The 14,326-nt window shown below is 44.3% G+C and overlaps 1 protein-coding gene across 1 annotated transcript; it reads right to left on the reverse strand.

The window, feature by feature from the left end:
* Positions 1 to 2,379: 2,379 nt before the first annotated feature.
* Positions 2,380 to 8,808, reverse strand: LOC120697239 (protein gar2-like). The gene is made up of 6 exons (XM_039980397.1): positions 8,363 to 8,808; positions 7,287 to 7,361; positions 7,088 to 7,159; positions 4,154 to 4,316; positions 3,703 to 3,749; positions 2,380 to 3,617 (listed from the first exon to the last, which is right to left on the reverse strand). The coding sequence occupies exons 1-6, from the start codon at positions 8,749 to 8,751 to the stop codon at positions 2,609 to 2,611; spliced, it is 1,755 nt and encodes a 584-aa protein (XP_039836331.1). The 5' UTR covers positions 8,752 to 8,808; the 3' UTR covers positions 2,380 to 2,608.
* Between the last annotated feature and the right edge of the window lie 5,518 nt (positions 8,809 to 14,326).

Consider the following 14,326-nt stretch of genomic DNA (forward strand, 5'->3'; position numbering starts at 1 on the left):
GGAGACAGGCAACTTTCCTGTCCCCATCTGTCTGAGCTTGTGTAACGACCTGTCCTGGGATAACGGCTAAGATCTACTCTTCACGTTGAGTAAATCACACCTGCTAAATAACTCTCTTGCGCTTTCGTCCTCGCTTCGCACAAAAAATTACAACCGAAGTTATTTAGCTTCCCTAGGCCTGGTATTTAAATTGGTCTGGGTTCAACTTCTGGTTCCAGTATGGGACTAATTCCCGACGATACAGTAGCATGCTACAGTAGCTCGCGAATTTGGCCCAACCCACCCAGTCCATGGGCTGTTACAGCTTGCATCTTGAATTGCGCCTGCCGTTCTCCGCATAAGAGATCAAAAGTAGAAGTTTGCTTCCTGATTTGCTTCATGATTCCGCAACCGCTGCATCAGAAACCCAATATCCATATGTTTGTCAAACCCATGCAGAAATTATTTACACCGGCTCGGCCTTCGGGGCCCAATGATCAATTTTTGCTTGTGTTGACTTACTTGCTAGAGTTGATTATGCCCTGAGTTCTTGGTGATGCAGTATCAAAGAACAAATATGGTTCCTTGCTTTCTTGTGCAATTCTTTTTATCACTTCGTGGAACTTGCTGAACATAACACCTAGTCACCTATAATTTAATGGTCCATAGAAATATCAACGCATACTGCATCCATTAGGTCAACCAGTACCATTTCTGACAGAACCGGAGGAGCTGCAGCTCCTGTTTTCTGCATCTTTCTTCTCTGAATATTTTTATCAGATGCAGTGTGCCGACCACCGAGTTCAGAAGAATCTTTCAATAAGCAGCACCACTTCAGTTAGCTACTGGCCTACTGCTGATTCAAAAGGTTGGTTGCATAATATATACGATATTATGCTTGTTTCGTCATGGTGTTGAAAGTGCGGTTTCGCGTCGCGAAGGGCCAGAATATTCCTTGGGGATTCATCAGGGGCCAGATTAGTAAGCGTCACTACTTAAGCGTCCCATACATGCTGCTTAAGAGCCAGCATGCTGAATTTTTCTGGGAAAATGAGGAAGAATCAGGGCAGCCACTCTTCAGTACTGACATTTGATTCTCAGCAGTTATTATTTGTGTAAAATAGGATGACAAAACAATGACCATGCGATTGCAGTGTTTTTGTTAGGCCCAAAAGATGCTGGTTTCGATTCAGTTTGGTCGCCATGTTCTATCCACTTCTCTCTTCTTCGTTCTGGCACTGGTGCGGTCCCACGAGGATACAAATTGAAAAGAAGCGTGGATTTTAAATTCAGCTGCGCCTTGTATAAATTTATGCTAGGAGGTGATAGTGCTGTGATGCTGCTCCCCATCAACCGCAGATGTTTATCCATTCAGAACTATCTGTTCAGCAATGCTCCAAGAGAAGTGCGTGGGAGACGAAACTATGAACTGACGAAAGATTTTCAACAGAGACTAGGCAAGTACCAAATGATATGACGAGGATAATTTTACCCTATGGTTTTGTGCAGTCTAACAATAACAATACCGTCGGCATGCAAAAGCGGTGAATAAATGGTGAAGGTGCATGAACTGTGGTATGATGAACTGCCAATTTTGTTTCCCTGTCATAAGCAGCTGGTTGCAAAATCACAAGGCAGGTGACCTAAGAAAAGCCTGGTTTTGCTTTTCAGAAGGAGTTGAGTCGCTGTCAGCTGAGTGAAGAACACCAACAAGTTTCTGCGTTTGACGCTGGAGATCATTCACAACCAAGTTCCAGTTGGGATGCTAGGCTACCGCTTTGGTTTTGCTTGCGTCTCCGTGCACGTCCAGTTTTTCAATGGTTTTGGTCGGTCTCTCCACGTAGGTCTCCACTGTGAAGATGCAGACTCCTATTTTTCTGATTGAATCTTTTTTGGATCGGAGTATCCGCCTGCATGAATGTTCAGCAGGCACTGATGGTCTGGTCCGACCAAGTGCAGTGACATCATCACACACAAACCAACTGCTGACTGAATCTGATAGGGACGGGACAGGGCAGGGCTTGAGAGAGAAGGCGTTTGGTAGGTAGTTAGCTGACACCAATAATCAGATATGGGTTACTATGGGCCTATATTTGGTGGAGGGAGATTTTGGATCCAAATTCATTCCATTCAGATCTTGCCCTTAACCATGGTAACCCATATCTGATTACTGGTGTCAGCAACTACCTACCAAATCAGATATGGGGTTACTCTTAACGTGTGTCCACTCTTTTGTTGGAAACTGATCATGAACTCGTGAATCGGAAATGTGGGGCTTTCTTGGGTGCGGGGCAACGTTCTTCAGGTGACGATAAACTGTTTGAGACCACCAAACTGTTTTCCAATAATTGAGTGATAATCCCATGCATACTTTGTCATGCAATCAAAATTTTGATATGCAAAGATAATAAATTTGTCTACTTGAACTTTGAAGGCTTGCCTGCTACAAAACTTCCCTCTTCCTTCAGAGATAACAACTTTGCTGCTCAAAACAAGGAAAATACCATACAATAGACTGGGACTAAATCCTGAAGAATTAAAAAAAATGCTACAACCATTTGGCCTCAGAACCTGCCTTGTTCAGTTGTGTTCAGGCACTCTGAGCAGAGATGGCCCAAGATGCCAACAATCATTTGACTAACGCAGCTGCCTTGTTTGGGCACTCGGACGAGAGATGTCCGGCAATGCCGCACTCATAACATGTCCGCCTCTTCTTTTTCTTTGCAGGTGCGGATTTAGCGTCGTCGCTGGCCTTCTTCTCCTCGACAATGGTTGAAGGTATAGTGTTTGAGCCAGTATCACATTTCAATTCATCATCAACAACCTCAGCAACCTTTTTGTTCGGGCAAGCTGATGAGAGATGGCCAGAAATTCCACACTCATAGCACTTTCGCCTCTTCTTTGAAGGTACTGAATTCGATTCATCAACTGCTTTCATTTCCTCAGATACGATGGTAGGTGATTCTACCTTTGCATCATCAACAAGCTCCCTGTGGTTCTGGACAGGGCCTGCAGACCTTTTGTTTGGGCAAGCCGATGAGAGATGGCCAGGAGTCCCACACTCGTAACATGTTCGCCTCTTCTTTGACGATGCTATAGCTGAATCAACAGTAGCCTTGTTTTCATCAGAAATCTTCTTATTTGGGCAAGCAGAAGATTGGTGCCCAGGGGTGCCACATTCATAGCATTTCCGAACTTCAGAATCCTTCTTATTTGGGCAAGCAGAAGAAAGGTGCCCAGGATCCCCACATTCATAGCATGTCCGAATCTTACTCTTCGAAGAATCTGAGTTCCCATTATCACCAATTTTTTTATTGTCCTTTTTGGGAACTGCGCATCTGATTCTGACTGGCCGTCCCTTAATCACCCTCTGGTCTAGCTTCAGTGCAACAGCAACAGATGCACCATCAGAAAAATCAATGTGTGCATAGCCTTTGAAATCACCTGTCTCCTTGTCTGTTCCAAATCGGATGGACGAGATTTTGCAGTTTGAAAAGAACTTCTTAAGATCATCTTCTGTTATATCCCATGGTAGATTCCCAACATACATCCTATTATATCCCTCTATCAACTTTGGTGCAAAATCTTCCTTCTCACGGTTATGTTTGTATGGCTGGATTTTCAGATACAATCCTCCCCTGAAATTGTTATCAAGCATGTCATTAGTCATTACTCATGAATAAACCAATGAGAGGGATAACAAACAGAGTGATGCACACTTACATATCTGCACCATCCATAGCTAATGCCCTCTGTGCAGCAGCATCAGTCTGAACAATAACAGTCAGTCAGATACTCAGATTCACATTTCCAAACAAAATAGTTGAGAATTTTCAGTTGAGTCCTTGACTTTTGTGGACTTAAAATGGAAGCCAAGACCATATAGATGCAAGGCTGCAGAATCTAACGTCATACAGATAGACTGAACAAGAATTCATAGTCTGCTGAACCTATAGCTTCTACTCAGCTCTGTTAACAAGTCTAAGTCGACATAATTAATGGAATAAGAACTTTGCACATGCAAATATGTAATACAGTAACAAACTTTGTATATCTGTCCTAAAAGAACTTTGTAATAAACCAATAAGAACTTTGAAGGGGTAATAAGAGTTTGACTTCCCCAAGAGAACAGGAATACTAAACTAAAAGAAGTAAAACTGGCTTAGAATCTGACCTTAAATGTGAGAATTGCAATACCCCTAAATTTCCCGCTCTCGGGAAAGGTCATGCAGTCGATTGCAGTGATACTACCACATCCTTCAAAGAAACTTCTCATGTCATCCTCAGATGAATAGTACGGAATGCCACCAACATACACCTTCTTTACGCTTTGCTCTCTGAAATAAAGACACAAAGCATTAGCTAACATGCAAGAAAGACCAGCACCCTGCTATGAGGGAAATAACTAAGCCAGACTGCTTATCAATTCCGAAAAGATCACCAAAACTTAACTACATTCCACCAAGTCAAACATAACAGGTTGTTTCCAACTTGATCATGAGTTTAAAGCCAAATAAGTTGGTGACTTAATTTTTTTTTGTATTTACCGTTTAGTACTGGGTGTGTACTTTTTATCATATCGGGTAAATTAAAGAGTGGTTCCTCCCTAGCGCAGGAGAGGATTTCACGGGCCACGTGCCTCTCGGACAGCTCTCCCAGGCGCAGCCGTTCCAAGCGGAGGGCAAGTGCTTTTCTTCTTTTCTTAAAAAAAGCTTGTAGCTGTAGCGTAGGGCTCTCAGCTTGTCACATGCCACTGCGAGCTCTAGGATTCGTCACTCTTCTGGTCAAATGGTTGTACAGTTTAGAGCTCTGTCATTCGTCTGGTCAAAAGGAACGATGGGCTGAGCGCACAGGGAGAGCTGGCGTTGCACATCTACTGCTTCCTACATGTGCCGGCTTTTTGCTGACTAGGCTCGATGAATGGTGGGCCTGAGCTAAATATGGCCCTTGCCTATGAGCCCAAGGTGTTCCTGGGCCCGTGTGGTCCGTGCTAACGCGCCGAAGCGAACACCACCACCACACAAACAACGCATGCAAACAACTCACCCAACAAAACACTACACCACCACAAACTGGGAGAGGAAGCGAAAGAAGCCGCCGCGAACTGCGCCGTCGTAGCCAACGATGTGCCACGCCAAAAACAGCGCCCCGCTGCAAACCTGAGCGACACCTCGAACTCCTCCACCATGGGAGATCACTCTCAAGCCACACACACGATCGTCGATCCCCTGTTCTAAAGGAGCATCGCAACGCCTAAGAAAATCACTGATCCTGGCCTCTCTGCGTGGGGGGCCTCGCCTCTCCCACCGCCTCGCACTCCTCTGCCAAGGACTCAGACAGGCCCCAAATTTGAAGGGTCACAAAATATAAAGTATATCTTATGTATAATAATATAGAAGGCTTCAATTTTGTTAATCTACAACCCAATCCGTAGCAAAATGAGGTCCAAATTGCACCCAGAAGTGACATCTTATTCCCGATTGTCGATCGCCCGACTCCTAGAGCCTTCCGCTCGGCGACCGCAGCGGCGCTCAACTCGATCACCGACACCGAAGGCAAGACCGACGCTGCTTCCTCTCTATCGCGCACTGACACTTGTGCCTCAGCCTTGCGGAGGCAGAGCAGACTCGCGCCTGGCAGTCGCGGTGACGACACGCCAACGCTGACACCGGTCTTTTGACGCAGGGCCACGGCCACTCCCACTCCAAGACAGCCACGGGAGCCTAACGCCGAGCATCGTGTTATTTTTCTTATTTCATCATTTAATTATGTTGTCGGACCACTGGAACCTGTCTTAATATTTCGCACTGAGCCCCAGTTTGGCCGGGACGCCCCTGAAGCCATGTGCTTGAGTATAAAAAGAGCGGATAGGCTGGTGGTAAGGTCATGATTCCCTAGAAAATCAAGTGTCATTCTTGATTCTCCTTGCAGCGTCTTAGAATACGAGATTGTATATAATTTTTTTGAACAATAAGGCTGTATATTTCACCGCATCATATACTACTAATAAGTAAAAGTCTACTCATCATATAATAGTGTGGTTATAGATGTAGACCAAATCATTAAAATCTAGCCTACTCTATTTGTTCTCTCTCAAAAATTCTAGAAACTTGTGCATCAAATGGCTGTAAACCAACAGCCCCCGCTTCTTCTCTCTTATCTTCTTTCCTTCAACTCGTCACAAATCTGATATTATAATTTTTACACCCCGCCTACCTCAACTTATAATATTTGCTCTTACCGGAATGTCCTGTCCGGTCAGAACAATGCATGGCTGGCGTGGCACCTCACCTGTTTGTGCATGCAATCCCTTCCCTCTCTCTGCTGTGCTGCGACGTTCCTTTCCGTTCCGTAGTGCATGCACCCCAACCCTCGCTCTCTCTGCTGTCAAACTCAAGACCATCTCTCCCAGCCGTTTTGTGGCTATACCATCTTATCGTGGCTAGGAGCATTCATGCTGCCGGTTTTCCTTGTACTCCTACTGCAAGCACTAAGGCCCCTCTCTTCAGCATCTTGTCCATCTTGCCGCAGCAGTCGAAAACCATAGCAATATCTCTTATATGATATGTTCTCTCTTTTTTCATATGGTTTTTTCGCCTTCCCAGCTTAGAACGTGTACATAAGATATTTTCATAATTTTATCAATTTCATCGTACTTATATTTGAATAGATACTGCTAATATAAAATTGTTGATAGGGCGCGCAAAGCGCGTGTTACGTTCTAGTTATTATCATACTACCTCAATTAATATGAAAGAAAAACAACACAAGCCAAATACAAGTTTAACTCATGGATGGTCCACGGCCTCTCCACAAACTCATTGTACCAACATGTTCAACAATTGTGTCTGATCTTTTCACAAAGACACCATCTTAACAATTTTTGTCATATTTCCATGTCCTGGCAATGCCAATCAAACAAGAATGGGGCTAGGGATCTGTTTGGGTACAAAGTTCTTTTGGAATTTTCAAAGACACTACAGTTTTAAAAAATACTTCGGTGTTGAGAAACTAAGAGGTGTTTGGATGTAACAAATGTTGTAGTCTATGATATCCAACCAGGTCCTGGATGAGTACAAAAGCACCAATGTACCAAGCTTTAACTCACCTATGCTCTGTGGCAACAGGATTGTCGGACTCAACACCAGATTCAGCCGATTTCACCTTTTGATTTTGCAGCCTGAAACAAATGTAAAACCTTACACAACCAGAGCTAACAGACCATGCCTTAAAAGGTGGCAACTGAAAAATCAATCTATCACCTAAACAATGCAAAAGAAGAAGCAATCTATCATGCATTAACTCACTTGTTCTCAGCAACGTTAGGACTGTTGGACCCAACTCCAGGTTTGGTCATCCCCATCTTGTTTATATTTTGCTCCCTGAAATAAGAATGCAAAAATTACACAACTAATGCTTGGAAGGCCACAACATCCTACAAGCTACAACTGCAAAATAGTTCCACTTCCAATACTCCTTTTACTTTTCTCCACAGCCAACAGTATTTACAAGTACAACAGCACTGATATATTGTTGTTCGCATACATACACGGCCGTTTAGCCCGTGCACACACCGTGTACATGCTACAGTACACAGTGGCTTCTCGTGTCCGTTTAATCAGCCGTTTATCCTGTTTAATCACCATTTAGTCTGTTTAAATGGCCGTTTAGCCTGAATAAATAGCTAAACGGTAGGTTACCGTTTAGTCCGTTTAAATGTTTAGGGTAGCACTTTGTACCCCAAGTTACCTATGCAACAACTGCATTGTTGGCCGCAATTGCAGATTAAGTCACTTGTACCTTGTTTACATTTTGCTCCCTGGAAGGAACAAGATGGCAAAAGACCCAAAACATTATACAACCATTGAAAATAGCTTCAGCGCGCTCAAAAGTTCATTGGAGTATGCTTGACAGAAAAAGGTGGCCACTTTTCTTTTCACGATCATATAATAATCACATACAATTAGATTACAGTTAGGGGTGCAAGTGGATAACCCTTAGGTGCACCTCTAACCCTCTTTAATTCAAAATATTGTACTAGCTTTTCGAAATGATATTACATTTTGGAAAACTAGTACAATATTTTGAACTAAAGAGGGTTGGAGGTGCCCCTAAGGGTCACCCATTGGCACCCCTAATTACAGTATAGTAAGGTGGGCGGGCACATAGTTTTTCCTGCATTACAAAGTAATACTGCTTCAATCAATGGCAAATCAAAGATACACAAAATCAAGTTTAACCCATGTTTTCTCATTATAGCATACTTACTGCTACTGCTATATTGTTCTGAGCTCACAATACCAGGCATGTTAAAGCTATTCAGATTTCACTAATTCTTTTTTTTTGTGCAAAAAAGGAACCAAGTTTTCAAGCCCTGACTCACCTATTCTCTGCCACGACTGGCTGGTCAGACTCAACAGCAGGATGGTCTTCTTCCGACGCCTCTTCCTTGCCCTCCGCTTCCGCCCCCATCTCCCCTCCCATCTGCTGCGTCGCCGCCGCGGCCTCGGCCTCCATCAACCTCCTGATCCTCCTTTTCTCCTTCTTCTCCTTCCTCCTCTCCTCTCTCCTCCTCTCTACTTCATCCCTCCGCTCCTCCTCCGTCTGCAACACCACTTCGGGGAGCGATTTCTTCCTGGGCGGCCGCTTGGAGGAGGCGAGCCGCTCCTTCACGGCCTGAACCTCCTCGCCATGAGCCTCCTCCACCTCCGCTTCACCGGCCGGGAGAAGCGTGTGCAGCTTCTGTTTCAGCTTCTTGCGCGCGAGCACCATGGCTGCCGCTTCGAGTTCGGCGGCTGCGAGGTTTTCGTGGGAGAAGACTGGGATGGCAACGGGTACAAACCCGTCGGGTATCACTGACCCAAACCCGCACCCGCCAGGATAAAATCGTATTCGTTAAAAAACCCATACCCGTTGAGGGTATGATTTCATGCCCGTATCCGTACCGTACGGATTTTTTACCCGCGGGTTTCCCGTACCCGATAGAAGAAGCAACAAAATTTAATAGAAAACATAAACAAATACACAATGCATTATAACCAAATGAGTCTATGAATAGGTAATCATCGATGGGAATAGAAGTACATGAGCCTAAGTCTCTCTTAGCATGTGATTGGACTTTATTTTTGATACAAGACCTTGTGACATTAGTATTTTAGATTATATGTTGTCGGGTTTATTGTACCCACGGGTTTGCGGGTTTGGGTACTTGAAGAACAAACCCGCACCCGTAAATCTGACGGGTACGAAGTTTATCCCATTAAGAAACCCGCGGGTATAGAATTTAGTCTATGCCCGCACCCTAATGGAGCAAAAACCCATCGGGTTTCGGGTTTCGGGTACCCGTTGCCATCCCTACTCAGAAGACGGAGGCGGCTGCGGACGAAGTGAGAGCCTGAAGGGTTTTTTCTAATGGGCCAGTTGGGCTTATATGGGCCAAATGGGCCTGATCCCACCCACCAACTTGGGGCCTTTTTTTCATTTTTATATTTAAAAAAATTAAAATTTCAAAAATATATGGCCGTTTCAAGAAATTTTAAAAATGGACCCCTGTCACACATGGGGAGGGCGACAGACCCCTGTCGCCCAGGCAGGGGGCGACAAGCCTGTTTTGTAAAAAAAAATTACAAACAGGTCCTCCAACGGGCGCAGCGCGGGCTCGGCTGGGGGGTGGGGTCGCCCCCAACGGGCGACAGGGTCCGCGCGGCGGGGGGCGGTCGCTCCCCCAACGGGCGACAGGGGGGACTGTCGCCCCCCCAGGCGACAGGGTCCCCCCTCTATATAAGCCCCTACCCCCATTCCCTACTCATTTGAGTCCAAAAATTCCACCAAAAATCCAAAATAAAAGAGAGGGGGTGAGGAGAAGGAAAGCGGCGAAGCCCTGCCGGATTGCGCACTTGTGATCTGCAAGTAATTATATTTAACTTATGTATTTTTAAGTAGGAGTTTAATTAGTGCTATAGTGGAACCAATTTAAGTAGGAGTTTAAGTATACGCGTTTATTATTAGTTTAGGAAATTAAGAATACGCGTTTATTATTACAATTGCAGTATTATTAGAGACGTGTTTATAAATTAATTATGATTTAGAATAGAATTTCGCATATGCAATGTAGAATTTGAGTGTCATCACGTAGTTATGAATACTTAAATGTTGTAGTTGAAATCCATACTTAGTTTTTACGGATTATTGAATAACGTAGTGAAGTAAAGAGTATAACTCGATAAGTATTCTGTGATATACAGATATGTCAAGTAAGATGCAGTTTCAAGTATTTTTTGGTGACTACAATGTTTTGTATGGGCCAAATAGAGTAGATCTTTCTGTCTTTAAGTGCACATCCAGCGTCATAGATAAACCTCTGGAGAGGAGTTTTGGTTACATATATAAGTGGCTGCAGCGTGGGTTCCGTGTTGATCCGGAGACACATGTGATGACCGTCCATTCTCTTATTAATTGGGAAGTAGAAAGTGATTTATGGGAATTGATGATGATACACAGCACTAATGACTGGCAGAAGTACATGCAAGCAGCTCTAGAGCGTGGGTGGCCTCTGGTCATTCTTGTTCAAACTCGGGAGAAGACACAAAATGAAATCCGACATGGTGCAGATCAAGCAACTCCGAGTATTTGAAGAGAGACCAACTATGTTGAGCAAGATGAGTCAGAAGAGATAGAGAACCAAAATATCGGACCACAGGGTCTTGCTGATGAGGGCGAGGGGATACATAGCATCGTGAACGAGATGGAGGCAGAAGACCAAGCCGCAATGGAAATGGAAGAATATGAGGGCTCATCTGATGACGAGCAGTACTTATTGCCAAAAGAGTGGAAGGAGCATGATTTTGGCAATCATGTCGTAGAAGACGTACGAAATCAGGAGTGGGAGTACAGAGGGAGGGAATGAGGTAGTGCAAGGTGCAACATATCCAAACATTGAAGCCGTAAAAGATACTGTGAGACTATGGGCAATATCATTGAAGCGAGAATTTAGAGTCGTGAAGTCTGGCAGTAAAGAATATGAGGTGAAGTGTGTGAATGATGCATGTCCATGGCGAGTACATGCATTCAAGGGAAAATGGAAGTCGAACTGGAAATGTTCCATTGTGATAGAGCACACTTGTTTGCTGTCAGAAGTTCAGCCCTCGCATCGCAATATATCATGTGAGTTTGTTGCAAAGCAAATATATGGGTTGATTATGGACAACCTAAATTATGAGCAAAAAATGATTGTTCGACACATTGAGCAGACTTACCAGTACACTATTAGTTATTTGAAGGCATGGTGGGCTAAAAAAAGGTGTTTGAGATGCGGTTCGGCACATACGATACATCATATGATAACCTACCTCGTATGTTATCCCAGGTTGCTGCTAGAAATCCTGGAGGCTTTTATGACACATACCTCGTACCAGCCGTGACTAGGGGGCAAAGCATTCTGCAACGAACTTTCTTTTGCCTAGGTGCTTGTGTTAGGGCATTTCAGTGTTTGTCTTCCGGTGATCTGCATTGACCAGTTGCGTTCAGTACTACACAACTTGGGAATCCGTGTGCAGTATGAAGACAGCCACGGGTCGTCCCAGACCTCGTCGTCGTTCCCGTGTCCGGCGACCGCGCACCAGCCGACATCTCAGTACTACACAACTGCAGGTAATGTAGATATCTCTTTAAAATTAGATCAAGTGTTGCTACATATTTACTAATATCACAAACATGATACGATCCAGCTACTGTGTTCGGCCATACTGGAATGTTTAGAGGGGCACCACCAGTTGGCGGGACCGTATCCAGGGATGGTACCGGGGCCACAGATACCGGCCTACACAGGTTCGTTTATGTTTCGTATTTCGGTTTCTACGTGTCATGACGAAAGACACGAGCGTACGTTAACATCCGCATTTTATGCGTAAGATTCTACTCCGATGTGGGCGCCGGACTTTCTTCCTCCTTTCGAACTGATACAAAACACTCTCTCAATACACTCACTAATTTACCACGCAACATATATTGGTTTACGTTTATACGTTACGCAGGGTTTGTTTCGAGTACATTCGTTACAGATAATGAGGGCATCACCTTAGACGAACTCGACAGCTTGACTCCAGACTCACCTGGTGCACACGGGGACCCCGATGCCTTGGGGTATTCACAGCAAGGAGGAGCACCACTTGGGATCTCTCAGCAGCATACATCGCATCCCCTTTTGCGTCCTGAGCGACAGGTGAGGTCTCCGGATCGTCACACCTACTTCGAGGGCCATGTCCGTGCCCAGCAGAGGGCTAAGAGGGTCCGATGCCCTAGGGGTGGTTAGATATATCCGATATTTGTATCTCTGATATTTATTTGTAATGAGATAGCTATGGACCGCTTACTTGTACACTTCAATGTTCGCCTCTGACCACTCTCGTATTTTTCATTACTTACGATAGATGGTATGTTTATGCTTCAATGCTCCATTAGGATTAACTACATTCAAACTCGACATTATGTACATGTCCAGTGAATGCAAGTTAGGTATGAGACATACATACGAGTATAATACAACATTAACAATACTAAATGCGAATACATCTTAAACCGATGAACATCATATGTTATAGATCATATCATAAAATCTTCTAGGTCGTCATCCTAGTTGACAGATGGTGGTGCTGCAGGTGGTGTAGTATGGCTCGACGAACCTCTTGCCATTCCCTTTCTCTTTTTTTCTGGATCTAGGTTCATGTACAGGGGGAGGACATCAAGTGTTGGAGGCCATGGTTTGGGGGGCATAAAGTCATTCATGTCGTCATCCCAGTTAACAGATGGTGGTGCTGCAGCATGACTTGAGAAATCTCTTCCCTTTTCCTTTCTCTCTATCCTGGATCTAGGTTCATGTACAGGAGGAGGAACATCATGTGTTGGAGGCCATGGTTTGGGGGCCATGAAGTCATCCATGTCGTCATCCCAGTTAACACAATTTTGTGCTTGATGTGTTGCAGCATGATTTGACGAATCTCCGGTCATCTGTTCTTGTGAAGGCCAAGTACTATCACCCGAAGATCTTCTCCACCTCATTCTCCTAGTTTGCGGCATAAGTCCACCGAAAATACATACCAATTTACGGAAATTTGGTATCGATTTGTTAATCAACTCCGTGTCCTCGGGGTAATCCTAACATATAATTCAACAATAATTTTACTATTTTATAAATATAAATTCCAAATGACAGACGGAATTAGAACTTTGTAAGAATCTAATGACATTAGGATGGTTCACTAGTTCACATACTCTCATGTATATATTCCGACGTTCTAACAGGTGTCCATTTACATCTTCCGTTGTAATACCTCGAAACATTGTGAAATCTTTAAATTCTACTATTTTGGACAACACCATCTCTATCGTACCATCCGCTAATGGATCCAACTTCTTACTGATTAAAAGATGTGTCATGATATGAAGTATTATACTAGATTTTTCTTCGGTCCATGAAAATCCTCCAGAATTGGAGCAGCCATTGCCTTATGCTGTAATATCAATAAGGTACTGTCATTATAAATTTACAATTCTATATTTCACTATCCAAAAATTAATTCTATCCTCGAACTCGTACTTAAATTATTCTATTATATCACTAATTATATTAAATTGCTATACAATATCAATGGATTCAAATATATTTACCTGCTGATCACAAGTGCGTAATCCGGCAGGGCTTCGCTGCTTCCCTTTTCCTCACCCCTCTTTTTTCAGGATTTTTGGTGGAAGTTCCTCTATTTTTTTTTGGATTTTTGGTGGAATTTTTGGGCTCAAATGAGGAGGGAATGGGGGTGGGGGCTTATATAGAGGGGGGACCCTGCTGCCCGAGGGGGGGCGGACCGCCCCCGCCCCCCTCGCCGCCGAGCCCCCGCGCGGACCCTGTCGCATGAGGGGGGGGGGGGGGCGGTCGCCCGGGGGGGGGGGGGGCGACCGGCCCCCCGCCGCCGAGCCCCGCGCCACGCCCGTTGGGGGATCTGTTTGTAATTTTTTTTACAAAACAGGCATGTCGTCCCTTGCCTGGTGTAGCAGCACCGTCCAAATTAAACCGGCTTAAATGCACTAACCATCATCTTAATACTTAATCAAGTTACTGTGCACTTAAAACGGTGTAACCTGACAGGCTGTCGGGTAAAATCCCGATTAAACTACTGTACTCCAGGATCACAATTGCACTTAGACCCGTACGAAGACGAGCACAGGTGTTACCAGCAACAGAAATCTTCAAATTAATTTACAACACAAGTTTTACATAAAAGGGTTTAAATACAAACAACAGAGTTCAAACGCACAGCGGAAGTTTAAAACTGAGTTCGAAATACAATACGAT

This window comes from Panicum virgatum, chromosome 3K (genome assembly GCF_016808335.1).
Source record: "Panicum virgatum strain AP13 chromosome 3K, P.virgatum_v5, whole genome shotgun sequence".
NCBI lineage: Eukaryota > Viridiplantae > Streptophyta > Magnoliopsida > Poales > Poaceae > Panicum > Panicum virgatum.

Coding starts and splice junctions, on each gene's coding strand:
- LOC120697239 (XM_039980397.1), bottom strand. CDS start 8,751: ATGGTGCTCGCGCGCAAGAAGCTGAAACAGAAGCTGCACACGCTTCTC. Junction 4,317..7,087: donor CCTGTTGCCACAGAGCATAG/GTGAGTTAAAGC, acceptor TCTTTATTTCAG/AGAGCAAAGCGTAAAGAAGG. Junction 3,750..4,153: donor TTGCAATTCTCACATTTAAG/GTCAGATTCTAA, acceptor GTTATTGTTCAG/ACTGATGCTGCTGCACAGAG.